Source organism: Fundulus heteroclitus, unplaced genomic scaffold (genome assembly GCF_011125445.2).
Source record: "Fundulus heteroclitus isolate FHET01 unplaced genomic scaffold, MU-UCD_Fhet_4.1 scaffold_238, whole genome shotgun sequence".
NCBI classification, from domain to species: Eukaryota; Metazoa; Chordata; class Actinopteri; order Cyprinodontiformes; family Fundulidae; genus Fundulus; species Fundulus heteroclitus.
Window position 1 is genome coordinate 205177 of NW_023396649.1, and position 26944 is coordinate 232120.

General features: G+C 46.4%; 2 protein-coding genes and 1 long non-coding RNA gene across 6 annotated transcripts in view; 1 reads left to right on the forward strand and 2 right to left on the reverse strand.

Annotated features, from left to right (window-relative positions):
- LOC118559136 (NLR family CARD domain-containing protein 3-like) overlaps window positions 1–17007 on the forward strand; it is a 31336-nt gene extending 14329 nt beyond the window's left edge. The window contains exons 8-9 of the mRNA XM_036129853.1: window positions 16223–16269; window positions 16410–17007. Coding sequence (XP_035985746.1) covers window positions 16223–16269; window positions 16410–16936 — 574 coding nt within the window. The 3' untranslated portion in view covers window positions 16937–17007. The remainder of the gene's footprint in view (window positions 1–16222; window positions 16270–16409) is intronic.
- The window catches only part of LOC118559137 (kinesin-like protein KIF20B), a 125328-nt gene that overhangs the window by 97044 nt on the left and 1340 nt on the right, over window positions 1–26944 (reverse strand). The window contains exon 2 of the mRNA XM_036129854.1: window positions 26500–26614. The gene's annotated coding sequence lies outside the window, so the exon portion shown is untranslated. The remainder of the gene's footprint in view (window positions 1–26499; window positions 26615–26944) is intronic.
- On the reverse strand, window positions 18255–23620 carry LOC118559138. 4 transcript variants are annotated; one of them, XR_004928674.1, is made up of 5 exons: window positions 23501–23620; window positions 20178–20240; window positions 19995–20103; window positions 19634–19779; window positions 18255–18624 (listed from the first exon to the last, which is right to left on the reverse strand). It is a non-coding gene; the product is annotated as an uncharacterized LOC118559138 (long non-coding RNA). The 4 variants fall into 4 exon arrangements; XR_004928673.1 differs by having other exon boundaries at window positions 20178–20243; XR_004928675.1 differs by lacking the exon at window positions 23501–23620 and adding an exon at window positions 20612–20622 and having other exon boundaries at window positions 20178–20243.

Genomic DNA, 26944 nt, shown 5'->3' on the forward strand with positions numbered 1-26944 from the left:
AGGGATTCCCAAAGTGTGGTGGATGAGCTTTCACTAGGGGTATGCAAGATGAAAAATGTAATGGGGGTCTAACAATTTTTTCCCCACACTATAAAGATGTGTAAATAAACATTTCCTTTGTAAAAAAATGTAATCAAAAACTGTAAATTCAATCAATACATACAAATTTATTGTAATGATCCATTTTAGACTGTATTGCTAAGTGCTGTTGCACTTATTATTTCTATAAATTAGGTTGTTTTGGGATCATACCAGGAGAAATGTGTGGCTTCAGGGGGAGGAGTGGTGGTTTGGGGGACTGGCAGGGTGAAAGCTGTCCTGTTCTATTTAAAGTGTTACCAGCGAAACCTAGGTGCTCTGCTTGGGTGTCATAATGAAACGTCACAGTATTCACACAAGCCTCAGCTCGAGCTTTCCTTCGCCCTCAAGCCCCAGCTCGAGTTCTCCAGGCGTCGCTCTCAAGCCGTCGCTCGAGCCTGGGTTCCCTTTTGCTCTCAAGGCTCCTGGGTTCCCCAGCGCTGCCCAGTTGCCGCCTGCGACCTCCAACGCTCCCCAGTCGTCGCCTGCGACCTCCAGCGCTCCCCAGTCGTCGCCTGTGACCTCCAGCACTCCCCAGTCGCCGCCTGAAACCTCCAATGCTTCTCAGTGGGTTCCAGAGCTCTTCCATGGCAGTCAACCCCCTGGTTGGCCACCTGAAATGTTTTTTTGTTTTAAATCTGGCCTACCACTCCAAGCCTCCCTTTTTCTTGCCCCGTTGGGGTTGTTTTTTTGTTGGACCCTACACCCCCCCCCCCCCATATCATGAGCCTCCCTCTGCTCACCCTGGGTGGGTTGTTTAGATTTTTTGGACTTGCAGCCCAGTTCCACTTAATTACTAAATCACCTGCACCTGTCATGCTCTAATCATCCCGGACTCAGTGCACGCCCCCCTCCCCCCCCCCCCCCATCCTGAGCCTCCCTCTGCTCACCCTGGGTGGGTTGTTTAGATTTTTTGGACTTGCAGCCCAGTTCCACTTAATTACTAAATCACCTACACCTGTCATGCTCTAGTCATCCCGGACTCAGTGCACCTGCCCACACCTTTACTTAAACCTCCCTCAGTCTGCTCTTCTCCGCTGGATAATCTTCCTTTATACCTGGTCCTGCCTGTGTTTGCCAACCTGAGCTTCTTACGCCTGCCTGCCAGTGCTTCCTTTGTCTGTCTGCCTCCTGCCCGCCTGCCGGCAGCTCTTTCCGCTGTGCTGCCGGCTCTCACTCAACCCAGCGCTCCAAGAACTCTCTCTGCTGTGCTGCAAGCTCTGCCTCAACCCCAGCACTCTCCCATTTGCTCTGAAGGCTTCGTGGCACCCGCAGTCCTCATCTCTCTCTGGTTTCCCCCTGCTCCAGCCATCACCATGCACCTGCTCCAGCCCGGTACAGACTGTTGGTTTTCATCCTCCACTACTCATCCAACCTTCAATAAAATCTTTAAACAAAGCTCTGTGTGTGGTGTGTGTTCGGGTTCATCGTGACAAATCATGACACTTGGTCTCTCTATCGATCACACAGCGCCTACAAAAAGTACTGCTCATGGTGCTGTGACTGAACCACTACTAGCACTAATGGGCATGTCACGGCCACACCGCTGCCGGTAAAATTGGGGCTAGACGCGTTTTCTTCACTGTGTTCACACACAGAGCTGTAATAATTCTCATTGTGCTTCAGACAGGTGCAGTTCATTTTAAAGATGCGGTTTTAGCGCGTATTCAGGCAGGAACATGGAAACCGGAGGTGGGGCTGCGGGGAGCTGAGGTGTGTGGCCTTGGGCGTGTTTACCTGCTTAAGTTGACCGCTGTGAAACAATCAGAAATGGATGTTTTATTTCTTTCATTATTAACAGCTTTGTGGAGCGTTCTGTTATTGCTGACTTGCTCGTCATTGGACATTAATCAAATCACACTTTGTCATGTTTGTATTTTGTGTCGTAAATTATGAGTCAGACTCAGATTTAAAAGCTGGTATAAACAAAGTGAAAACACACACACAGGTAGATCATCAGAGTTTAGTCTGTGAATCCACCTGGATGGCTGCTTCAGAGATGTTTCAGGTTGTGGAGGTGTGTGAATGATGTTTCTCTGGCTTGTGTTGTGGATGTTGTGAGTAACTGTATTGCAATTCTATCCAAATTATGTTCTAATTTCATTTACCTGACTTTTGTTTGGACATTTGAGTTGTAACTGCTACCTACCTACCTACCTACATACACACACACACACATATATATATATATATATATATATATAGATATATATATATATATATATAGATATATATATATATATATATATATATATATATATAAATATATATATATATATATATATATATATATATATATATAAATAATTTTTATTTTTTGGGAGTCCAACAGAACACCAGTTGAGTTCAGATCAGGTGGGTCGTTCCTCCCAACCACGCCCCTCCAGGTCTTACTGTTATTGCCCACGTGAGCATTGAATTCCCCCAGCAAAACGAGGGCATTCCCAGGAGGGGCACTCTCCAGTACCCCCTCCAAGGACTCCTAAAAGGGTGGGTAATCCAAACTGCTGTTTGGCACATAAACACAAACAACAGTCAGAACCCGTCCCCCACACATATGCGGAGGGAGGCCACCCTCTCATTCACCGGGGTGAACCCCAACGTGCAGGCACCGAGATGAGGGGCAACAAGTATGCCCACTCCAGCTTGGCACCTCTCACCAGGGGCAACTCCAGTGGTGGAAGAATGTCCAACCCCACTCAAGGAGACTGGTTCCAGGGCCAGAGCCATGCGTCGAGGTGAGTCCTACTATCTCTAGTCGGAATCTCTTAAACCTCGCTCACTAGCTCAGGCTCCTTCCCCACATGGCATTACACGTCCCAAGAGCCAGCTTCTGCAGCCGAGGATCAGAACGCCAAGGTCCCCGCCTTGTACTGCCACCCATTGCACAATTCACCCGACCCCTTTAGCCCCTCCTATAGGTGGTGAGTCAGGTGTCCAGGTGTCCTCTTCGAGCTATGCCCGGCCAGGCTCCATGGGTAAAAGCCCGGCCACCAGGCGCTCCGGTTTAATCCCCTCCAACTGTTCAACTGATGATGGTCATATTTCTGATCACTTTCTTCTGTCCTTCAATGTCTCCCTGTCTCTCTCCGTAATCAAGCCAGTCCGCCAGATTTTATTTTCGCAATTTTAAGAACATAAACACAGACATTTTATCCTCCCACATTGACAATATCCCAATCCCTGCTCTTTCCTCTCCGGACCACCTTGTCACCCACTACAACTCTGGACTTTCCGTCCGTCCGTCCGTCTTCTTCCGCTTATCCGGGGTCGGATCGCGGGGGCAGCAGCTTCAGTAGAGAGGCCCAGACGTCCCTCTCCCCAGCCACTTGGGCCAGCTCCTCAGGAGGAATCCCAAGGCGTTCCCAGGCCAGCCGGGAGACATAGTCCCTCCAGCGTGTCCTAGGTCTTCCCCTGGGCCTCCTCCCGGTGGGACGTGCCCGGAACACCTCACCAGGGAGGCGTCCAGGAGGCATCCTAACCAGATGCCCCAGCCACCTCAACTGGCTCCTCTCGACGTGGAGGACCAGCGGCTCTACTCTGAGTCCTCCCCGGATGACTGAGCTCCTCACCCTATCTCTAAGGGAGAGCCCAGACACACTACGGAGAAAACTCATTTCAGCCGCTTGTATCCGGGATCTCGTTCTTTCGGTCACGACCCAAAGCTCGTGACCATAGATGACGGTAGGAACGTAGATCGACCGGTAAATCGAGAGCTTCGCCTTTTGGCGCAGCTCTCTCTTCACCACAACGGATCGGTACAGCGCCCGCTTCACAGCAGATGCTGCACCAATCCGCCTGTCGATCTCCCGCTCCATCTTCCCCTCATTCGTGAACAAGACCCCAAGATACTTGAACTCCTCAACTAGGGGCAGCACATCCTCCCCAACCCGGAGAAGGCACTCTACCCTTTTCCGGTTCAAGACCATGGTCTCGGATTTGGAGGCACTGATTTTCATCCCGGCCGCTTCGCACTCGGCTGCGAACCGCTCCAGTGAGAGCTGTAGATCACGCCCTGATGAAGCCAATAGGACCACGTCATCCGCGAATAGCAAAGACGCAATCCTAAGGCCACCAAAATGGATCCCCTCAACACCTTGGCTGCGCCTAGAAATTCTGTCCATAAAAGTTATGAACAGAATCGGTGACAAAGGGCAACCTTGGCGGAGTCCAACTCTCATCGGAAACGAGTCCGACTTACTGCCGGCAATGCGGACCAGACTCTGACACCGGTCATACAGAAACCTGACAGCCCTTATTAAAGGGCCTGGTACTCCATACTCCCGGAATACCCCCCAAAGGATCCCTCAGCGGACACGGTCGAATGCCTTCTCCAGATCCACAAAACACATGTACACTGGTTGGGCAAACTCCCATGCCCCCTCCAGAATCCTGCTGAGGGTATAGAGCTGATCCAGTGTTCCACGGCCAGGACGAAAGCCACACTGATCTTCCTGAATCCAAGATTCGACTATCCGACGGACCCTCCTTTCCAGAACCCCTGAATAGACCTTACCAGGGAGGCTTAAGAGTGTGATCCCTCTGTAGTTGGAACACACCCTCCGGTCCCCCTTTTAAAATAGGGGAACCACCACCCCAGTCTGCCAATCCAGGGGAACTGCCCCCGATGTCCACGCAATGTTGCAGAGCCGCGTTAACCAACACAGCCCCACAACATCCAGAGCCTTAAGGTACTCAGGGCGAATCTCATCCACCTGGACTTTCCAACGTTCTCAATTCCCTTGCCCCTCTCAAAACACGGTCTGTGTCCTTTTCCCACTCTGCCCCTTGGTTTACTCCTGAGCTCTACCTCATGAAAGCCAATGGCCGGCAACTTGAATGCCTCCATAAAAAAGGTCTCTCCATACACAAAGAAATGCATAAAACTCATCTTCTTCACTACTTAAACTTAATAGCCATAACTAAATCAAACTATTATTCTGACTTTAGCTGCTCCAACAATGGCAACTCCAAGACTCTCTTCTCAATAATGCACGAGAATTTTGACCCCCCCTGATTCCCTGCCTTCTTGCATGTATTCAAGTCTGACTTGTAATTTATTAAATCATTTTTAATTAAGAAAATCAGCTCCATTCACCAGCAACTACATACGACCCCCTTGCCTCCCCCTCTGCCCCTCACCCGTAGCCATTCATTCTCCTGCTTCCTACTGCCCACTTCTTCCGAAATTTCTGATCTCATCTGTAAATCCAAGTCCTCAACCTGTTCTCTTGACCCCCTCCCCACAGCTCTGGTCAAGACCTGTCTTACCTCCCTCCTCCCCTTCATTACTTCCATTATTCATTCCTCCCTCTCCTCTGGTATTGTTCCCTCACTTTTCAAAGCTGCATCTGTCTCCCCGATTCTGAAAAAACCTGGTTCTGATCCCAATAACTTTAATAATTTTCGTCCCATCTCAAATCTTCCCTTTATTTCTAAAATACTCAAAAAAATAGTGTCTGCTCAACTCTACGCCTATCTTACCCTCAACAGTCTTTACGAGCCTTTCCAGTCTGGCTTTTGCCCCTCCCATAGTACTGAAACCGCCCTAATACAAATCACAAATGATCTCCTGATAGCTGTTGATTCTGGATTCCTCTCCAACCTTATCCACCTCGATCTTAGTGCGGCCTTTGATACGAAGGCTCTGCTCCCCAGCTCTGGAACTCACTCCCTCCTGACCTCTGCAGTATTGATTCTCTCCCATTATTCAAAACCAGACTCAAAACTCATCTGTTCCAGCTCGCTTATTTGTAAATACATTGCTCTTGTCCCTCCCCATAACTGTTTTATGTTCCTGTATTTGTATTTTTGTATTTTAATTTCTATTTTTTCTAAAGTGACCTTGAGTGTCCAGAAAGGCACTGTTAAATAAAATGAATTATTATTATTATATTATTATTATTTAAATATGTTTGTTACCTTTCCCTTGGCTAATTTGCATGCTTCTGTTAATGCCTTCAGATCTGCCTTTTGGGCGGAGCAAAGTTGCTCATATTTTTCTGCTTTGGCTGTTACAATATTGTACCATGCAGGGTATGCAGTTCAACCACTGCATACTCTGCATGGTTGCCTAGATGATCTCTTAAACATGACCCATCAACAAAACAAGTGACTTCTGCGTTCATTATCGGATTTGACTCTAAATCGGGCCTTAGTGTATTTAATTGTTTCTGTAACAGTCATGTGGTTCTTCCTTGGCATCGAGAGGTATCATGTTAGCAGGGTTCTTCGCTGTACAACTTTGAACAGTTATGTCTGGAAATGTTAGAAGTGGCATGTACTGTAAACACCTCGCCTGAGTCGTGACAAACTTCCCTTGATTTATCAGTTTGGCATTCTTGTGGTGCATCAGTACTGTTCCCGGGTACCCAATCATTCTGCCAAGGCAGTGTCCTTGGCAGCGTGGCCTCAGTAAATCTTCTCCCCCTGAAAAGTTTATTATGTATGTTTTGTTATGGCGGTTGTACTGAAACAGTGTCGTGTTCGGTTAATTTCTCTTTCTAAATCAATGACATCACCTTCCAAATCCAGCCAATATGAATCACCTTTTGGTTTTATTTTGTGTTTTGCATAGCAATCAATCACATTTGTCTCTCCAATTGTTCGCATTGTTAAAGAACTTTTCGGTGCACAGATAGTTTCTTAGTTGTGCTGCAGTGCTGAGGGGACACACCGTGAATGTTTACAGGGTAATCTGTGTTTATTGGGGCAGTATTCTGTTGCACTGTGATTGGAGATCCTGCAGTGTGAGGCAGTCTGAGACCTTCCGGCGCCCATAACACTAATATGTGACGCCTGCAGCGGCTAAAAACCTCTACTTTAGGCTACTGGATGCTGTTTCTGAAAGGCGCTGGTGCACTTCACTTTTAAGTCCTTTAAATGTTTTAAACTGGCCGTTAGTAAATAGTTGATGAATGTAATGAAGTTTATATTCTGCCCATTTTTAAACTAATATCCAGGTTATTTGGAGCAAAGGACTTCATGTATCCAGTAGATGACAGGGAGAGATGGAGGTTGATGTTCCAACGTTTTCTGGATCTTGGTCCATAGTTGAAGTGTTCTGCTTGTCCCTTCTATTGTCTCCTTAAACTGATAGTCTAGAACCGGCAGGATGTGCAGGGGTACGGTACCTGAGCTCTGCTCAATATGAAGCCAGAGCGTATCTCCATCATTCGTGATACAAGTCATGAGGGATTTCATTCATGAAGCAACAATTCAACTCTTTCTGAAAACTAATGAGACATAAAACTGTGACAAAGCCGTCTCATCACTGAAAGCCACCTTGCTCACACATACATTCACGAAAAGCTATGCTTGCGAGATCCACCCTACAGTTACGCTTCCTCAACAATACACACATAAGCGCTGCCTGGTTACCTGCTTGAGTTTTGAGGGTGCACACTTAATATTTCATTGACAACAGCCAGGACACAAGGAAAAAAAAAACCAAATGTCACAGGAGCTTGTTATGTACCATGGAATGAGGCAGAGCCAGGTGAAAATGGTGAGATGAGGTTAGAAAGCATTCAAGACTGTGACTGGTCAGTTTTTGACTGCCTTGATAGACAGTGGTAGCTTCGCTTCACTGATTAGCAGGCACTTGGTCTCTGTGGGATCAATGGATTATCAGGATATAATAGACATTTTGTGTGTTCATGGTGATCAGCACACTTACTTAAAGACTGAAATCACAGTGTACATTGATGAACAGCCTTGCCTTTTAACTGTTGGGGTGGTAGACAATCTGTCTGTAGACCTTCTTTTGGGGATGGACTTACCTGTGCTGATTTTCCTGCTTCAAGGGGGAGGATCTCAGGGTGATGGGGTGACTGTTGCTAATGCTAATACTGTTAACAAAGATGTTGTTGGTGTGGGTAATAATATCAAGGATGAATAAGTGTGTTTCAGGCCCTGTAATCACCAGATCCCAGGCAAAAGCTGGTGTGCTGTCTCTCCCTTACTTGATGATAGTGTGTATGAAGGCAGCACCAAGGCAGCACCAAGGGCCCAAATAAGTCTAGGTCGCTTTGAAAAACAACTTTGTATAAGTGAACACAGTGTACAAGGTTTAAAAGCAGACAGAATGTGGGAAATAGCTGATAACATTGTTGAGTTACAAAAAAAGAGGACACCTTGGAGCCTTTGTACAACAAAGTGATTCAGGTTGGGGATACTGATTATGTGGGAAAGGATTGCTTTTTTATTGAAAATGGCATACTTTATAAAAAAAATGATAGCCACAAACGCCTTGTGATACCAGTTAGTTGCAGGCATCCGGTAATGCACCAAGCACATACTGTCCCATGGGCTGGACACCTAGGTCAGCATAAGACATACATGCGGGTCAGCTCCGGTTTCTATTGGCCGGGGATGTACACAGTGTTATGATATATTTTTCTGGGATGAACCCGGACACAGCACGCACACACAGAGTCAGTTCTTATGAGTGAGTTTTTATTGAATAGTGTGGAAGATGGATGATGAGACCAGAGTCTTTCAACGGACGGAGGTGAAGGGTGTAGAAGCTGGCCGGCAGGAGGAGTGTGGAGAGACTGACCGGGAGGAACTCTGGAGCCGAGCACTGGAGAGCAGAACATCTGAGCCGGGTGCAGGAGAGCAGAGCATCAGAGCCGAGCAGTGGCGAGCGGAACATCAGAGCCGAGTCGTGGAGAGCAGAACGTCAGAGCCGAGCCGTGGAGCGCAGAGCCTCAGAGCCGAGCAGTGGTGAGCAGAGCATCAGAGCCGAGCAGTGGCGAGCAGAGCATCAGAGCCGAGCAGTGGCGAGCAGAACTTCAGAGCCGAGCAGTGGCGAGCAGAACGTCAGAGCCGAGCAGTGGCGAGCAGAGCATCAGAGCCGAGCAGTGGCGAGCAGAACGTCAGAGCCGAGCAGTGGCGAGCAGAGCTTCAGAGCCGAGCAGTGGCGAGCAGAACGTCAGAGCCGAGCAGTGGCGAGCAGAACTTCTGAGCCGAATACTGGAGAAAACAAACTGTCGGAAAGTCTTTGGGCTGACTGTAACAAGACCAGGTGAAAGGAGTCTTCAGGCTGACGGGTACAAACGGAGCTGACAAGAAAACTGGCAGGGACTGAGCGGGAGTGAACGCTATGGACCGGCGACGGGAACAGAAAGAGGTGAGTCTTATAAAGCGGTGGAAACAGGTGGAAGCAGTTGTGGGTTAATTGCAGCCTGCCAGGTGAAACCGATCAGGCTGCGCAGGAACAAGAGAGAGGGAGAGAGGCTCAGCATGCAGCCAATAAGCTGCATCCTGACACACAGATATTTGATCATATTGTAGAAGAAGCCCCACCTGTCGGGAAACATGTCCTCCTCGCAGGTCAGACCATGCTCTCCTCCAGCCACTACCAGTTTTTCCACACCTTTCCAAAGACTTGCCATGGACATTGTGTGACCTTTGATAAAGAGCAGCCAGAGAAATCAATATATTTTGGTTGTCTGTGATTATGCTACTCTGTATCCAGAAGCGGTTCTCCACGTGCCATCACCACTTCCACAATTGTCCATGCTTTGGTGGAACTGTTTTCCAGAGTAGGAATATCAGATGAAATCTTAACGGACTAGTGGAGAGATTCAACCAGACTCTGAAGTGGATGCTGCAAAAGTTTGTGTCTGATACAGGTAAAGACTGGCATCACTGGCTACCATTTCTTTTGTTTGCATATAGCAAAGTTCCACAAGCATCTACTGGATTCTGGCCATTTAACTGCTCTATGGCTGGGATGTTCAGGGACCCTTGGATCTACTCCGCAAATGCTGGGAGTAGGGGCGGTTCTAGACAGGGGCCAACAGGGGCCAGGGCGCCTGTAGAATTGTTCCTGGCCCCTGTTATGGCCCCTGTACTAAAGACATGATATCAAATTTCTTAGGATGATAAATGCTGACAAAGATACCGTGACTGACTGGTCATTTGGATCAGTTGTATTTTTTACGTTTATGGTTTTACCCAATAATAAAATAACAAAATAATTAAAAATGACAAATAAAGTTGTCTAAGTATAAGTCTTAGTATTGAGAAAAGATCAGGGGTCTGCAACCTGCAGTTCCATAGCCACAATTGGCTCTTTGGCTTACTTAATATATTAAACGATGAAATGTTGACCTGTTTAGGCTTTTTTCCCCAAACTTTTGTTCTGTACCCCTGTGAAAAAACACTGGCCCCACCCTGCCCCCCCTGCTAAATTTGGTCTAGAACCACCACTGGCTTGGAGGGCCATACCAGTAACACAGAAGAAAGGGGTGTGGTGCAGTTAATCCTGAAGATAAGAGAACCCTTGGCAAAATACAAAGAAGAGGCCGAGATGAATCTACAGGAGGCACAGAGGGCACAGACGACCTGGTATGATCAGCAGGCACGGCAACAGAGCTTCCAATCCAAAGAGAAGGTACTGCTACTCCTTCCTTCAGCCAACAGTAAGCTGTTAGCCAAGTGGCAAGGGCCGTACATCATTACCTGGAAGATGGGTCCAGTGATGTAAGAGGTCTATCACCCAGATAAGAAGAAACAAAAGCAGACTTACCATGTTAAACTACTGAAGGAATGGAAGGAGCCTTGGAAACGGGCAACAGCCTTAAGGTCTGGTGGTGAATGGAGATGATCTGGAGCAAGAAAAGCCAAGCTGGTACATCTTTATTTGGTCTTCTATACCTGAGTTGTCACATCTCACAGCAGAACAAGCATCTCAAGTTCAACAGGTGTTTCAAGAGGTATCGACTCTGTATAGGGCAAATCCAGGCAGGACCTCTGTTATCAAACATGTCATTTGAAGAGTGGTGTAGTCCAAAAGTCCTCCTCACAAAGCAGAATGGCTCACTGTGGCCCTGCATTGATTTTCGAAAGCTGAATGCTATCTCAGAATTTGATCCTATGCCAAGGATTGACGACTTGCTGGAGAGACTCGGGTCAGCCATGTATATCACCACTCTGGATCTTTGCAAAGGTTACTGACAGGTACCTCTGGAGCCCTCATGCCAACCCTACACAGCTTTTCGCACTCCAGCCAGACTTTATCAGTTCACTGTCATGCCGTTTGGTCTGCATGGAGCTCGTGGTGGTGGTGATCTTCTGCAAGACCTGGAAGGACCACATCAAACACCTAAGAAGAGTCCTGATAATACCATTCAGAAAGCAGGGTTGACATTGAATTTGGCCAAGTGTGAGTTGGCGAAGCAGGAGACTCGATACCTGGGCTACCAGCTGGGACAAAGACAGGTGCGACCACAGGTGGATAAAGTGGAAGCTATGCTTACTTGCCCTAGACCAAGGACCAAGAAGGAGGTTCAGTCCTATCTGGGTGGTATCGCCGTTTCGTACCATCATTTGCAACCCTTACCGCCCCGCTTACTGCGCTTACCAGAAAAGACCAGAAAAACCCTGTCACCTGGACTGAAGAATGTGAGAAGGCCTTCAAAACCCTGAGAAAACTACTTTGTTCGTCTCCGGTTCTGCGCAGCCCTGACTTCAACCGGAAGTTGCTGGACCAGACTCTGTCTCTCCATCCACCCTGAAGCACTGTGCTGACCAGCTGTCTCCAGTGTTCAGACATTTTTAACACCTCACTGACAACATGTCACGTGCCAGCCTGCTTCAAATCCTCCACCATTATCCCTGTTCCCATGAAGCCAAGGACCACGGGACTTAATGACTTTAAACCCGTCGCTCTGACCTCTGTGGTTATGAAGTCCTTTGAGCGCCTTATGCTTTCACACCTAAAAGAAATCACCTATCCCCTCCTGGACCCCCTACAGTTTGCCTACAGAGCCAACAGGTCTGCAGACGACACTGTCAACCTGGCCCTTCACCACATCCTCCAGCACCTGGACTCTGCAGGAACCTACGCCAGGATCCTGTTTGTGGATTTCAGCTCTGCCTTCAATACAATCATCCCAGCTCTGCTTCAGGAGAAGCTCTCCCTGCTGAATGTGCCCGACTCCACCTGCAGGTGGATTACAGACTTCCTGTCTGACAGGAAGCACCACGTGAAGCTGGGAAAACATGGCTAACTCACAGCTCATCAGCACTGGTTCCCCCCAAGGCTGTGTTCTTTCTCCTCTGCTCTTCTCCCTGTACACCAACAGCTGCACCTCCAGTCATCAATCTGTCAAGCTCCTGAAGTTTGCAGATGACACCACTCTCATCGGACTTATCTCTGATGGTGACGAGTCCGCCTACAGGTGGGAGGCTGACCATCTGGTGAGCTGGTGCAGGGAGAACAGCCCGGAGCTCAATGCTGTAAAAACAGTCGAGATGGTTGTGGACTTCAGGAAAAACTCAGCCCCAGCTACCCCCATCACCCTCTGTGACTCCACAATTGACACTGTGGAATCTTTCCGCTTCCTGGGAACTATCTTCTCCCAGGACCTAAAGTGGGAGCTGAACATCAACTCCCTCACCAAGAAATGCTGGTGAAGATTCTCAGTCATCCAGGTCATGGTCATTCAAAAAAAAGTAAAAAACAAAGCAACTGGACTTGTTTTCCGTAGTTGAAGACGTTTTGCTTCCTCTCCAGGAAACTGGTCCACTCCTCTGTAACGAGGAGTAATGACCAGTTTTGGTTCAATCTGCTGGCTTAATGGTTTGAACGACCGCCCATTACTAAGGGGTGGACCTGTTTCGGTTGAATTTGCATGTTATCCAAGCCATTACAAGGCCTTTGTTGGACAGCAGTATAAAGCTTGTTACTCCACATTACTCCAGACTTTTTGAATTGAGAAAGCTTCCTGGAGAGGAAGCGAAACGTCTTCAGCTACGGAAAACAAGTCCAGTTGCTTTGTTTTTTACTTTTTTTTTGGACTCACCAATAAAGCCCAGCAGAGGATGTACTTCCTGCGGCAGCTGAAGAAATTCCACCTGCCAAGGACAATGATGGTGCAGTTCTACTCCTCCATCATTGAGTCCATCCTCACCTCCTCCAGAGACCGATCATCGTGCCCGCATCTGGAACAGTTCCATGAAGGATCACAATAGCAGACTTACACGTTGGTATCTCTCCCTACAACCATTCAAATTTCAGGTTCGCCATAGTCTAGGAAAATCGAAAACATTGTGGCTGACTATCTCTCTCGAATGTCAAACACTGTCAACCTAGGGGAGGAGGGGGATGATGCGACGAAGCCGTCTCGTCACTGAAAGCCAACCTGCTCATTTTGCGTGCTCACACACACATTCCCGTAAAGCTATGCTTGTGAGGTCTGTCGCAATTACGCTAAAGTCCTACAGTTATGTTTCCTCAACAATAAACACATAAGCGCTGCCTGGTTACCTGCTGGGGTATCGAGGGTGAACACTTAAAGGCATACTATGCAACATTTTTCAGTTAATTAATGTGTTCCATACCGTTTTGGATGATAAAATGAGTCATTTTAGGTGGTCTGTGGGGGAAATACCGTACTTGCAATTGCAAGAGCCCTCGGCCCGCACCCACAGGCTCAGAAGTCTCGTGCAAGACCGCGAGAGTCAGTCTTGCTTTATGGCGAGAACTCCATGTGTTTTTGCCCTGCCATTCACTATATGCACGCGCGAAAGCAACAACAAAGAACCGCGATTTTTTTTAATTTATTTATTTATTTATTTATTTTTTTTTTTTGAATGTTGGCGAGGCGGTAGCGTGAGTTTGGCGAGGCGGCCGTGGCTGGGGGAAACCCTGATGTTCATGCTTTCACTGTGTTAGTCATTGTTTGTACTGCCGTTTTTTTTTACTTTTCGTTACGTTCGCCTGTCTGCTAAGCTCAAAACAACCGCGCCTGGCTTGACGGAGAAACCAGAACAGCTGAGCATCTTTACAACAGTGCACTTTTACTTTCGCCCTCTGGGGGGAGCCTCGCTGGAAAATCAACGTGAGAAGAAGGGCAGACATGTTGTTTTTCTTTGTTACATTGCTGGTAACATGAGGGATGCCGAGGCCTAGAGGACCTTGTAAATATGTATGTAGTTTCCTTGGCATCCTGTTTTGGTTTGATGAGCACAATAAACCTAACCTGACTCCGCCAGATAGATTTGCTCCGCATATCCATCTGGAAACCTTCCGTTGAAGTAATTTTGGGAAGGGGCGGAAATACTGGTTAGCTGATTGGCCTATGTTGGTGATAGACGGGCCAAATAAACCAATCAGATTCGTCGTCATTCTGTTACGAGCGACGACGAAAACACAACCACAAGCCAAGCTACTCTTGCTGCTGCAGGTAAAGGCTCGTTAGCTCAGCAAAGAAATACTCTGTAATTCCGATAAAACTTGCTCGATAGCCACGCTAACGCTAGTTTCATCGGCTGAAGCCGCCATGTTGTTTAGACTGAACTGACGCGCTTCCCGTTGCGTCACACCTCAACCCGCCTCAATGCCAACGCTGATTGGACGTTCGTTTGGTGAACGGCTCCAAATTTTCTTTAACGGAGAGTAGCCAGACTGATCTGCGAGTGAAACCTTGAAAGCTCGCGAGATCAGGATGGTCTCACGAGGCTACAATAAACCACCAACACCTGTAACACGACTGAGCTTGGATTCTTGAAGAGCAAAGAACCCCATCACAAAAACAATGGAGGTTTTTACCATTCAGACCTTCAGAACCAGTTCAGCTCAATAATTCAGTTGTTTCTATGGAAGATGAACAGATTGGGTCTGAAATGATGAAATACTTCACTTCTAACTGATGTTCCAGCAGATCTCTAGAAAATGGAGCTGCAGCTCTCAGATATTTTAGTCATCATGTCTTCTATCAATGAATCCACTGATTAAAGCAGTAATATCAGAGACATGTGCTACTCCAGAGGTTTCCAAGGTTTGTTCCTGGAAGCTCCAACTTGGTCCTCCAATCCAGGCTCCGCCCCCTTTAGAGAAGATCTTTCATAGATGAAGGTAAGAGTCACCTTGATGCTACAGAGCTTTGTTCAGGGAGGAGATGTCAGGATGTTTGTGACAGTCTGTTCCAAGCTTTAGTTGTTCTCCTCATGAGGAGCTGAAGTCTCTGACAGAAACGTAGAGCTGAACAGGAGAAGAACTTGAAGCTTTCTTCTTGGCCTGTCTGCTTGCAGCAGCGTGACAATCCAACATTTTAGTCTGACTTCATTTGGAAATATTTCTCTGAGCCTGAATCAGTTTGAAGGCAGGCGAGCTCCTCATCAGAGCTGAGATCTTCTATGTCCTCCATGCTGGAAATGTAGAAGTCCAGCAGCTCCTGATCTGTGATATAAGAGCGTGTCATCATCAGTAGAACGGGACTTCATTTCCCTCTCAAAGCAGGTTGGAAATCTGTGTGGAAAGATGCAAACAAAGACTCTCTGGACTGTTTTATCTGCTGGGGGCCTTGTTCCAGAGGCTCCTTGGACACTTTCACAAGCCATTACTGCAGCTGCTGGATTCAGGAAGCTGCATCTTCTTCTTGGTCTCATTGTAAATGTGTGCAGCGCTACCTGGTGGTGCTGATTGGTAGAGGAAGAGCTGAAAGGTTGGAGGTGTTTGTCAGAGATCTGTGATGATGGAAGCCTCTCCCTGGTTTGTGAGTCTGAGCTGAGATCAGATCTTTGATGCTTGTTGAACTCTTTGTTGAATGTGATGCAGCTTCTCCTTTTTAATGTTTGTATTTCTGGATTTTCCAGTGTGGCCACAGCAGATTTCCACAGGGCTCTTTAGTCTTTCATTCCTCCATCTGTGTGTGGGAGTGTGGATGGAACAGGGATCCAGAGTTGGCATGAGTGTTTAGATTGATTGTATTTTAATGCTGATTATTAAATCAGTTGGAGCTTCCAGAAATGTTGACTTAGTTTCCTGATGTCCTTTTAGGCTTCAGGCTGTTTCTTCAGGTTGTTACTGAGGGATTTCCTTTCTCCTCTCTGTTGGAGCTTTTCCTCTCTTTGGACGAATGAGTTGTGCTACAGCGCCACCAACTGTCCTCAGTACATCCACTGCAGGTTGTTATGTTTCATCATCATCATCATCATCATCATCATCATCAGAGCCTAGGTGTCTGTCTGCTCTCAGCTCTTCTTTCTTTCTCTGGATTTTTACAAGTGGACGTGTCCAAATGTTGGACTGGTTCTTTATCAGTGGAGGACAATGTGTGTCTGAGAGACATGTAATGTCCATGTTTGCTGCTGAAAGAGAGTGATGGTCTGACCCCCCTCCTCCTTTTAGGGTGGAGCCTGCGGGAGTCCGATGGTTGACACCAGGTCCATGGAGGTGTAAGTGTGTTTTTCATTTGATTCATGACAACAAAGCAGCTCACATTCAACCATCTTCAAACTGTCCATCACTCATTCAGGAGTCATCATCAATAAATGATCAATAACTGCAGCTGGATTGTCTTTGTTCTCTCCATCAGATTCCTGTCAACTCACAATCGACACAAACACAGTGAACAGAAAACTCAAACTGTCTGAAGACAACAGGAAGGTGACATTTGTGGAGGAGCTTCAGTCATATCCTGATCATCCAGACAGATTTGATCTTCCTCAGCTGCTGTGTAGAACTGGTCTGACTGGTTGCTGTTACTGGGAGGTCGAGTGGAGAGGAGACGTTTTTATATCAGTGAGTTACAGAAGAATCAGGAGGAAAGGATACAGTAGAGACTGTTGGTTTGGACTGAATGATCAGTCCTGGAGTCTGAGCTGCTCTGATGATCGTGGTTACTCTGTCCGACACAATAACAGAGAAACATCTATCTCCTCCTCCTCCGTCTCAAACAGAGTAGCAGTGTATGTGGACTGTCCTGCTGGTATTCTGTCCTTCTACAGAGTGTCCTCTGACTCACTGATCCACCTCCACACCTTCAACACCACATTCACTGAACCTCTGCTTCCTTGCTTTGGGTTCTGGTTCAGTTCTGGTTCCTCAGTGTTTCTGTGCTGATTGAGTCTAAAGAGTCTCCTCCTGTCAGAGAAAGCCTCTCCCTGTTGAACAGATAGTTCAGTCTGTTCATGTCTGTCTCTTTCACTCAGAAACACGTTTTCACATTCATGGATTCAATCTGTTTCTTTGTGAAACTCTTCTAAATGATTCCTTGGAAACTTCTTCCTCTTCCAGTCCTTTAAAGATGGAAGCTGGGATTATTCCAGGATCCACATGTTGTTTTTCTGCCTGTTTCCAGTCAAAGCTTCACTCTGAATATCAGCATGTTGACTTTCTCTCTTGCTTTTTGCTTTGATTCATGAGTCAGATTTCTTTGAAATGTTGGCCAGTTTTTCTCAATCTCTGGACATTATCTGTTTCTGTCGGCTCCTATTTTTCTAAACACTTTTTAGATTCACATGTTAAATCTTCCTTTTGTATATTTGCTGCAGTTCTACTTCATGTGTTTTAATGAGCAATAAACAGACTTTTCTTCTTCTGTGTTTGATTCATTTGCTGCTCATTCTCTTCTGTTCCTCTGATCAATTTGCAATATTTCAATGAAACTCTGACGCTTGTTTCAATAAAACAGAGTTTCTTCCATCAACACTGACTTTCTGACATGTTTTTAAGTGACAGATTTTTTTCTTTAGTTGAGTAAATCAGCAGCAGAAACTCAAAGCAGTGATGTAATGATATTTTTGCTCCATCTTTCCAAACCTTTAAAACACGTTCAGAATGAAAGAAGAGCCGACGCTGACAGTCTGGGACTAACATCAGCTTCTTTACTTCCAAACTGCTGACTTGGACAGACTGAAGACCAGTTTTTCATTTTCTAGCTAAACTCCTGCGGCACCAGACCTTCAGATGATTCAAACAGTTTTTATTCTGCAGGATGACTGCAAACTGAGACGCTTGTCTTTCAGAGCCCGTCTGGGCCGGGACCCTTCAGGAAGCTTTTATTAGCCATATATGGTCATTACAGGTGAATAAAGGACCCAGGTGCAAAGGTGAGGCCTTTATCTGAGCCTTCATCACATGTCAGCAGCTCTAACCATGAAGAACACACCTTGGAGAACTCTGTAAGCGGTACCTGCTTAGAACCCACATACATCGGTCCATCCATGTTTGGTTAGATCAGTGAAGGTCAAGCAAGGCGAGGCTTTCTACCATCTCTGACGGAAAAGTCTAAATTCATGGTTCTCCACAGTGTGGAGGAGGAATGTGAGACCTTTAATCATCTGGTTTGCAGGCTTCTTCTCAGAGGAACCAGGAGGAGAACCCTGCCAGGATCATGGTTCTGGGAACAGATGGTTTCCTGGACATGATCGCGCTGGACTCTGATGAGACCGGATGACCCGTCAGAACATAATGATTCAGGTTAAAGTGAGACTTTGCAGCAGAACCGTTAAACGTTCCACAAAGTGTTCTAGGAGGTGAAGTTAGAGCAGATTGCACATTAGAGATGAACCATTGCTGGTTAATAAAGTGAAACATGAACTTCTAAATGCTGGTTAGTGTTAACGGGTCGGCCTCCACAGAACTGATCCAATAAATGCGTCTCAGAACAACGATCCGTCACCAGCAGCTTCATTTCTACAGTAAAGTTCTGGAGGGCAGCGCTAGGACTTAGCCGCTCTGCTGCGCAGGCGCCGTTTGATGATGTCATGGTCGTTCTGGCCCTCGCCGTCCGTCTCCTGGTTGATCATCTGCAGATCAAAGGAAAGGCGTCAACGTTGGCAGGAGGTTAAACATCTGAGGTTTAAAGGTCTTCAGCCATCAGAACATCACTTAGAACCAGACCCAGTCGGAGCTAAAGAGGCAGAACCGCTGGGTTCTAGCAGCAGCTGGGAGAACCCAGAACCAGAACCGCTGGGTTCTAGCAGCAGCTGGGAGGAACCAGAACCAGAACCAGCAGTGCAGCGTCTCAGGTCCACGGCTGTGATCACTCTGCAGGGATTCAGTTCCTTCAAGCTGAGATTGGGTTGATTACTTCTGGCAGGACACCAGGGGGGTCCAACACGCGGCCCGGGGGCCATTTCTGGTCCTCTGGTTCATTTTAAACGGCCCATGACCACAACAATAAGATTATAGAACAAGTTTGGCCCAGTTTATTAATACTGAGGATTATTAGGGAGAAGATTGACATTCAAAAAACATGCAGACTTCTAAAAATGAAATTTAAAACAGTGTTTGTCTTTTAGTGACGTGGATTTATCTTTTATTTGAATTTCACAGTCTAACATAAGTCTAGTGTCTTTTTTATTTGACAGTCTGACATGAGAAAAGCAGACATGGGGTCAGCCACTCATTAAACTTGTTCCATATCCATTTATTTGATTGCTAAAAACAATTATAATTCTGTTTTATTTACCTTTAATATAAAGAGAACACATTTCTGTGTTCAGAGGTTACTTTGACCCTGACCAGTTGGTTCTGGGTGGTTTAAATCCTGCATGTCGGGGCTATAAAGAACTTTACTACAGGCAGCAGCTATCTGCCATCAGATCAAACATCATTTATTGAATTAATTTTAGTTATTTAATTTAGCTGATGGTCAGTCAGGGAACAGGTCTGGACCCTCAGCAGATCCACCAGAGGAGGAAAGAAGAACTGATGATGAACTAACAGGTCTAATAAAACCGGCCTGGTTGACTGAGGTCTGGGTTCTGCTGGTTCTCCTGCAGCTTGCTGAGGTTGTCGGTTCAGGGCTCTTACCGGGTGGGGGGGCATGTCCATGGGGCAGGAGATTTCAGGTCTGTAGAGTTTCTTTCTGCCCCTCTTGGCCCTCAGGCTGAGGGAGGAAGAGGCGGCTGCTGAGTCTGGGTCCAGACGGCCGCTGACCAGGCTCATCATCTTCTTGGCTGCAGGAACACGGGTCGCCCAGCGTGAAGCAAACAGAACCAGAGGCAATAATCACTGATGACAGCTGGTTCTGCCTCATAACCACACAGAGAATTAACTTCTTAATCTGGATGGCATTAAATTAGCCTCTGGTAATAAAGTAAAACCCGTTTCTGACTCTGGTGAGCTTCAGCCCACCGGTCCTGGTTCTGGGTTCTTGTCGCACGTTTCTGACCTTTGGAGCCCAGCAGAGTCGGGGAGCTCTGCAGGAAGTCTCCGATCTTCTGCAGCGTGCCGTCCTTCCTGCTGCTCTGGGAGTCAAACCGACAACCTGAGGAAGAGCTCTGACCACAGAAGTACAACAGATCAGCTCTTTGTCTCCAGGTGACCAGTTCAGCTGTTTGGTTCTGGCCGGTACCTCTGCTTTCTTTGGGGTGAGCTTGGTTCTGGTGTTCCTTCGGTTCTCAGTCCCCACTTCCTCCTGCTGACACAGAAACGGACCATGAGCAAGGCATCAGGATTCACAGGGGCAGGTGGGCTCTTTTAATGAATTCATGAACTTGAAGAGAAGTTGTCACTCCTTATTCTATGTGTGCAGAGTTTGCTGTAAAAAGATCATCAGTGCTCGAATTCATCCTTTTCATCTATTGTCCTGATATCAGCTCTAGAGCCGATATTCACCAGACAATAACAGAGTTATTTATTAAATAACTTTAAAACGGTGTGTAATTACACAACACTGATGTCCCGATGTTTGTAAAGCTGCTGAGATTAAACTTTTACTCTTTTGTTCAGTGGCTAAACTTGGTGTAAAAGCAACACAGCTCATCACCCTGAATGCACCGTCCCCACTGTCAAACATGGTGGTGGCAGCATCATGGTGTGGGCCTGCTCTTCTTCAGCAGGGACATGGAGGATGTTTAAAATAGGGGGTTTTCACTGACGTCACTGGCCAACTTCCGGTCCGCCATATTGGGTGGCACACTTCCTTATCTCTAGTTGTCGTACACGTATTATCGTATCGCGAATGGATAAGTACGGCAGCACGCTAGAGCGACCAGATAAGGACGTATATCTGAGGAAATGTTCCGTGATCGACCATATGGACCCCTATGCCCTCCACGGTGCCTTGTTTAGCCGTAATCCAGATGATTGGCCAAATGTAGAGCACGGCGACATAGTGCATTACCTGGTGTTCGGTGAAAACCCTCTGCACACTCTTGAGGAAATGAGAGCTTACAAGGGTCTAGAGGCTCACAACCAGTTCACATCTGGTTATGTACATCAAGGAAATCGCCATCATACGTGGACGGGTGAGTTTTAATAAGATGGTAAAAATGTAAACAATCCGACGCAAATGTGTCACATGCTTCTGCGGTGGCTGACGGCCGGCGGTGCGCGAAGGCGCTTGGCTGCAGGGCAGATCGACGCCGCTCGCGGCTTTAATTATTTAAGCAGAACAATGACCAGTGAAAAATTAAGTTGTATTTACCGTATTGGCGCCGGTAGGAGCTGCAGATCATAAAGCCAGCAAACAGTGGGAACACAGCAACTCGTTCAAAGGTAAGTTGCGCTCAGACGGGCTCTGGCACATGCTAGTTTAGTAGCTGCTAACCGTCACTGCTAACAACCACTCGCGCATGTAATGTACTTTTAACTAGCTGCTATGTGTTTCAAACGTTTAGAACACACTCTCATTGACATCGGGATACTGCGGAAAGTTATGTTCGGTCGACTTACAGCCGCGATCCAAGCGAGCCGACGACTCTTTGTTATCTCTGTAACTCGTACAAAGGTAAGCTGCGCTCAGACGGGCTCTGGCACATGCTAACCGTTAGTGCTAACAACCACTCACGCATGTAATGTACTTTTAACTTGCTGCTATGTGTTTCAAACGTTTAGAACACACTCTCATTGACATCGGGATACTGCGGAAAGTTATGTTCGGTCGACTTACAGCCGCGATCCAAGCGAGCCGACGACTCTTTGTTATCTCTGTAACTCGTACAAAGGTAAGCTGCGCTCAGACGGGCTCTGGCACATGCTAACCGTTAGTGCTAACAACCACTCACGCATGTAATGTACTTTTAACTAGCTGCTATGTGTTTCAAACGTTTAGAACACACTCTCATTGACATCGGGATACTGTGGAAAGTTATGTTCGGTCGACTTACAGCCGCGATCCAAGCGAGCCGACGACTCTTTGTTATCGCTAACAGTTGTTCTCCGTGGTTGCGCCTCCAGGCAGGAAAGCGGTGGAAAATTAATCTGTTTCTATGTTTTTCCCATGGCGATCATGTGTTGCGCTGTTACAGCCCACAATACAGCAAGGGTTTACCATGGTTGAAATCAAGTGAAGGTGAAATTAATCAAATTAAAACACGGCTGAGAGAGGGAGTACAGTACGCGGTAGTAATAGGCAGTAGAGGCGGCGGAGGCAGTCAACATGACAGCCGCGGAAAGTAATAAGTCATAACGCCCAAGCCCTATTATTAATATATTCTTCTTACATGTTTTAAATACTTAACAGTTAATTACCTGTGACAAAGTGAGCACCGCAGACTCTGGCGTATTCCAGCTTAACACCGTCCAAATCGGACCTGGATATCCGTGTCAGCCATAGGTGACGGCGTTGTTCAGACAGCTGTTTTGTTTTTTCACACTGATTCACTATTACGGATGGTAGGCGATAGAAAGAGCGTTGATCTCCACCTCCACGGGCCGTGCAACCAACCATTAAACACGTTTTCCCCATTGTTCACTTCCAATACTGCCTAAGGCGTCATACAACGCAGGTCAACGGTGCGAAACGACTGCCACCCAATATGGCGGACGCGCTGAGTAGTCACGTGAGCGTGACGTCAGCTGAAAACCCCCTATTGATGGGAGGATGGATGGAGCCAAAAACAGGACAATTCTGGAAGAAAACCTGTTGGAGTCTGAAGAAGACCTGAGACTGGGATGGAGATTTGTCTTCCAACAAGATAATGATCCAAAACAAAAAGAAAATCTACAATGGAATGGTTCACAAATAAACATATCCAGGTGTTAGAATGGCCTAGTCAAAGTCCAGACCTGAATCCAATCCAGAATCAGACATACTTTAATAATCCCAGAGGGAAATTACTTAAGAATCTCTGGAAAGAACTGAAAACTGTTCACAAATGCTCTTCATCTAACCTCACTGAGCTCTATCAGCTTTGCAAGGAGGAATGGGCAAAAATACGCCAAGCGACCTGCAGCTGTAATCGCAGCAAAAGGCGGCGCTGCAAAGTATTAACTCAAGGGGGCTGATTAGTTTTGCACACCCAATTTTTCAGTTTTTTATTAGTTAAAGTTTGAAATATCCAATAAATTTCGTTCCACTTCATGATTGAGTCCCAGTTGTTGTTGATTCTTCACAAAAAATCCATTTATAGTGATGATCCATTAGTTATAAAGTCAGTTTAGGAGAGAAATCAAAGTTTTCCTCCAGACGTCAGAACCAGTCAGGACGGCGTAGGAAGCCTGGACCGGCGCCGGTACCGGCAGACCGGCAGAACCCAGTCGGTTCAACAGCCTGGGCCTTAATGGACAGAACCGGATGGTTTCTCTGCTGCTGGAGGCGTTAAACTAACGACTGATGGTGATCAGGAGATGGAAACACCAAACATGGCAGATGATGATGGAGACTGATGGTGAAATGGTTCTGAGGGATTCTGGATGGGAACGTGGTTCTAACTAGAGAAAAGCAAACGGTACCTTATGTGTTGTTGCTCGTTTACTCCTCCTGAAGATGTGAGACTTAAAAACAACAAGAATTTGGTTAAAAGCAGCTTTAATCTGGTCATATTCTGCAGATTAAATGTTAACTTTGAATCCGAGTATTTTTCTTCTACTCCAGTAAAAACCGGAAACTAAAGACCAGAGCTGAGAACATGAGCAGAAACGTCCTCAAATGGACCAGAACCGAACCTCCTCCAGCTTCAGTGTTAAATGAAGAGTTAAACATTAAATAATTTCACCTGATGGACCTAAAGATGGACCCACTGAGACCATAAAGTCCAACAGACATGTGTTGGGTCCAGATTTATTCACATGTAGAGCTAAATGAGGACTGGAGTCGGTTTAGGAACCAGTTCAGTTCCTTGGTGGATTCAGGGAAGAGTTTCTGACCAGGCTGCCTGAAATGTTTGGTTACATCCTGAGAATGAAACTGATTTTAAGCTCTGAGTACAGAGCTTCAGGTGTCAAATGTCACCTCCGTTCCAGGTTCTGAACTCTAAAACATTTCCTACAGGTCAAAGGTCACGTCCTACAACAGAAACAGCAAAGCAACCAGAGCTCCTAATGATCTATATTCTAGGAAGGTAAACCCTAAACTCTGAGTACAATAAACTCGCAGGAATGTAGAGTTTATATTTAGTATTGTCAGGATTTCTCAACATGCTAAATCTACGTCAGAAACCTCACAATGTTTACGTTTTACTTTTCCAGACATCAGCAAAGAGAAGATGTGATTGAAGTGGAGACTAGTACCGACAGGCTGGAGCTTCAGAACCAGAAAAGCCCAACAGAACCGCGCAGTAAGTCGAGTAAAGGCCTAAAAGCTTAAAGCCACAGGAATGTAGCAGTGGAGTAAAAGCTGACCTGTTTTCACTCTAAGCCAGAGTTTCTGGACTTTTCTGGCAGACACACGCTGGACATCTGAGGATGGCTGCAGCTAACATCTCCCTAAAATAGAAATGCAAACATGCGTTTTTATTCTATCCCAGTGTCTCCTGGACCCAGATCCCAACAGAACCAGGGATCTGTTCAGAACCGGCCCTCCAGGCTCTGAGGCTGGAAGGAGGGGCGCAGCGCTGACGCAGTGTGAGTCGAGCTAACAGCAGCTAGCGTGTTAGCTATGTAGACCGTTGATGTCGCTCTCTAACATCGATACATTTAAACCAAACGATGCTCAGCCTGACGGCCCACTGGGTGGAGTCTGCCTCGTCTGATGTGCCGTCCTTGATGAACTCATTTCCATCAACAGAGTAAGTAGACCTTGGATTACATTTGGTGCAGAAAGTTTACTTTTAGCACCTCATTTTGCCCCAAACACATGAAGAGTGTTAAATCTATTGGCTGGTTTGCTGCTAAAGGCCAAAGAGAATAAAGAAAAACCTGATTGAAGATAATCTCCATCAGCAAAAGGAAGCGTTGAAGGATAAATAAATAAAGACACTTTGCTGTGTTACATCAAGCTTTATCAGATAAAAACGCTTTTCAAAGACTTAACAGCGCTGGAACTAAAGCTGTGACAGACTGGAGCCTAGAAGCCTAGAAAGCAGCTTCCTGTGAGCCGTCCTGAACATTTAGACGAGCCTGAAGGAGATCCAGCAACGGCTCACCTGTCAGAAACCACAGGTACAGTTCACCTGGTTGACACCTGGACAGCCATGACAGCTTAACCTCAGAGGTCTCCATCTCAGCAGGTCTCTCCCCAGGATAAATAAAGGTTTAATAAAAAAACACTAAATAACTGACAGGCAGCTAATGTGGTCCAGTTATTGGTACAATTATCAGCTGCATGTCGGCGTCTGGAAGGAAAAGCAACTGGTGCTGCTCGTCTTTCTCCCAACAGCTCAGAGAGACGCTCAGACGGATCCATTTGTTCTCTTAAGAAATAATTTAATTCTTAAGAACATTTTATTTAAAATTAATTATTTATTTAACAGCAGCTCCTTTTTATTCTGAAATACAAAACTACAGAATTACAGGAGTTTGGCATCTGTGTGTGCAAACTAACCTGGTTTCTTGTTAGAATTATTTTTATTATTCTCTACATGTTTTATTTTATTTACCATTCATTGCATTTATCACATATTTACTCATAACTATTAAAATGTTTTAAGGTTTGAGTTTATTCAGATATTAAAGTCTTTTTCAGATGACTAGACTTTCTCTTCTATGTAACAGAGCAAGGCTTTGTGAAGAGAAAAGGTCTCCTGATAAATGTTTTTGTGTGATTTATTGCACCTCACCATCTGTGGTTCCTCCTTTCCCTGAGAACTGAACTGCTAGTTTATGAGGTCAAAGGTCACGTTGCAGTTTGCTTGCCTGAGAAAATAAAAAGCAAGCAAACAGCAGGTGTACTTCAGAACGGATAGGGGGTTTGTAACTGAGCGTGTCCCTGTGTCGTTCTCCTTGCTAGAGAAGATCTAACGTCTGTTGTCTTTCTTCTTTGTGTTTAATTAATGTTTTAGGCGCTTAAACCTGACATTTCTAATTTATAAAATCTAACGTCTGTTGTCTTTCTTCTTTGTGTTTAATGAATGTTTTAGGCGCTTAAACATTTATAATTTCTAAAAGCGGTCCTGGTTGGACCTCGCCTGTTGAAGTAACTAATCTGAATGAACCATCTTCAGATAAATGAAGCCGTTGGCGTTTCACCTAAAAAGCAGATTACAGGTTCAAAGGTCAACAGGCCGACCGCGTTTCCTCAACCAGAACAACAGGATGTTAGGCTTTAATAATCTGTGGAGGTTCATCTTCTGAACCACAGCTTCATAACAGAAACGTATCAAAGGTCCATTGTTGTGTTGAAACGACATTTCTGCTGAATAAATCCTGTAATTAAACCACATTAACAGGTTTTATAACCAGTGTTTTTCTGCAGGGCCTCTGGAAGCAGCAGAGGCTTTAAGCTCCTCCTCTGAATCACATCCAGAGAGACGCTGACCTGAACACAGCGCTTCCCCTGCAGGGCAGCCTCTGACCTGGTTCTGCTGACACCAGGTCCAGATGTTCACAGCAGCTGCACTGGGTTGATTCACATGTTCTGTCCACAGCGAGCGGCTCAGGATTTCCTCCAGACTGAAGCAGCAGCTGAAACTAGTCAGAAAAGGAGGAATAAAAGCAGCAGATCCAGTAAAGGTCGCCGTATGGAGGCTAAAAGCAGGGAGACGTCTCAGAGAACCCAGCAGACACACGGGTCCGGTTCTGACCCGGTCCAAGCTGTTCTGTGTTGTCCTCAGAGCGGGCCTCCCTGACGCTGAACATTTCCAGACCCTCGCTGCGTAACTCAGAGGTTTTCAAAGGTTAGGAGCAACCTGGGCCTCAGAGGGACGATTGTTCTGCAGCCGTGGCATCAGAACATCTTGGAGTTCTGAGGAAGGATGGACCTCCTCTCTCTCCTGGGAGGAGAACCAGGCTTCCTCCACC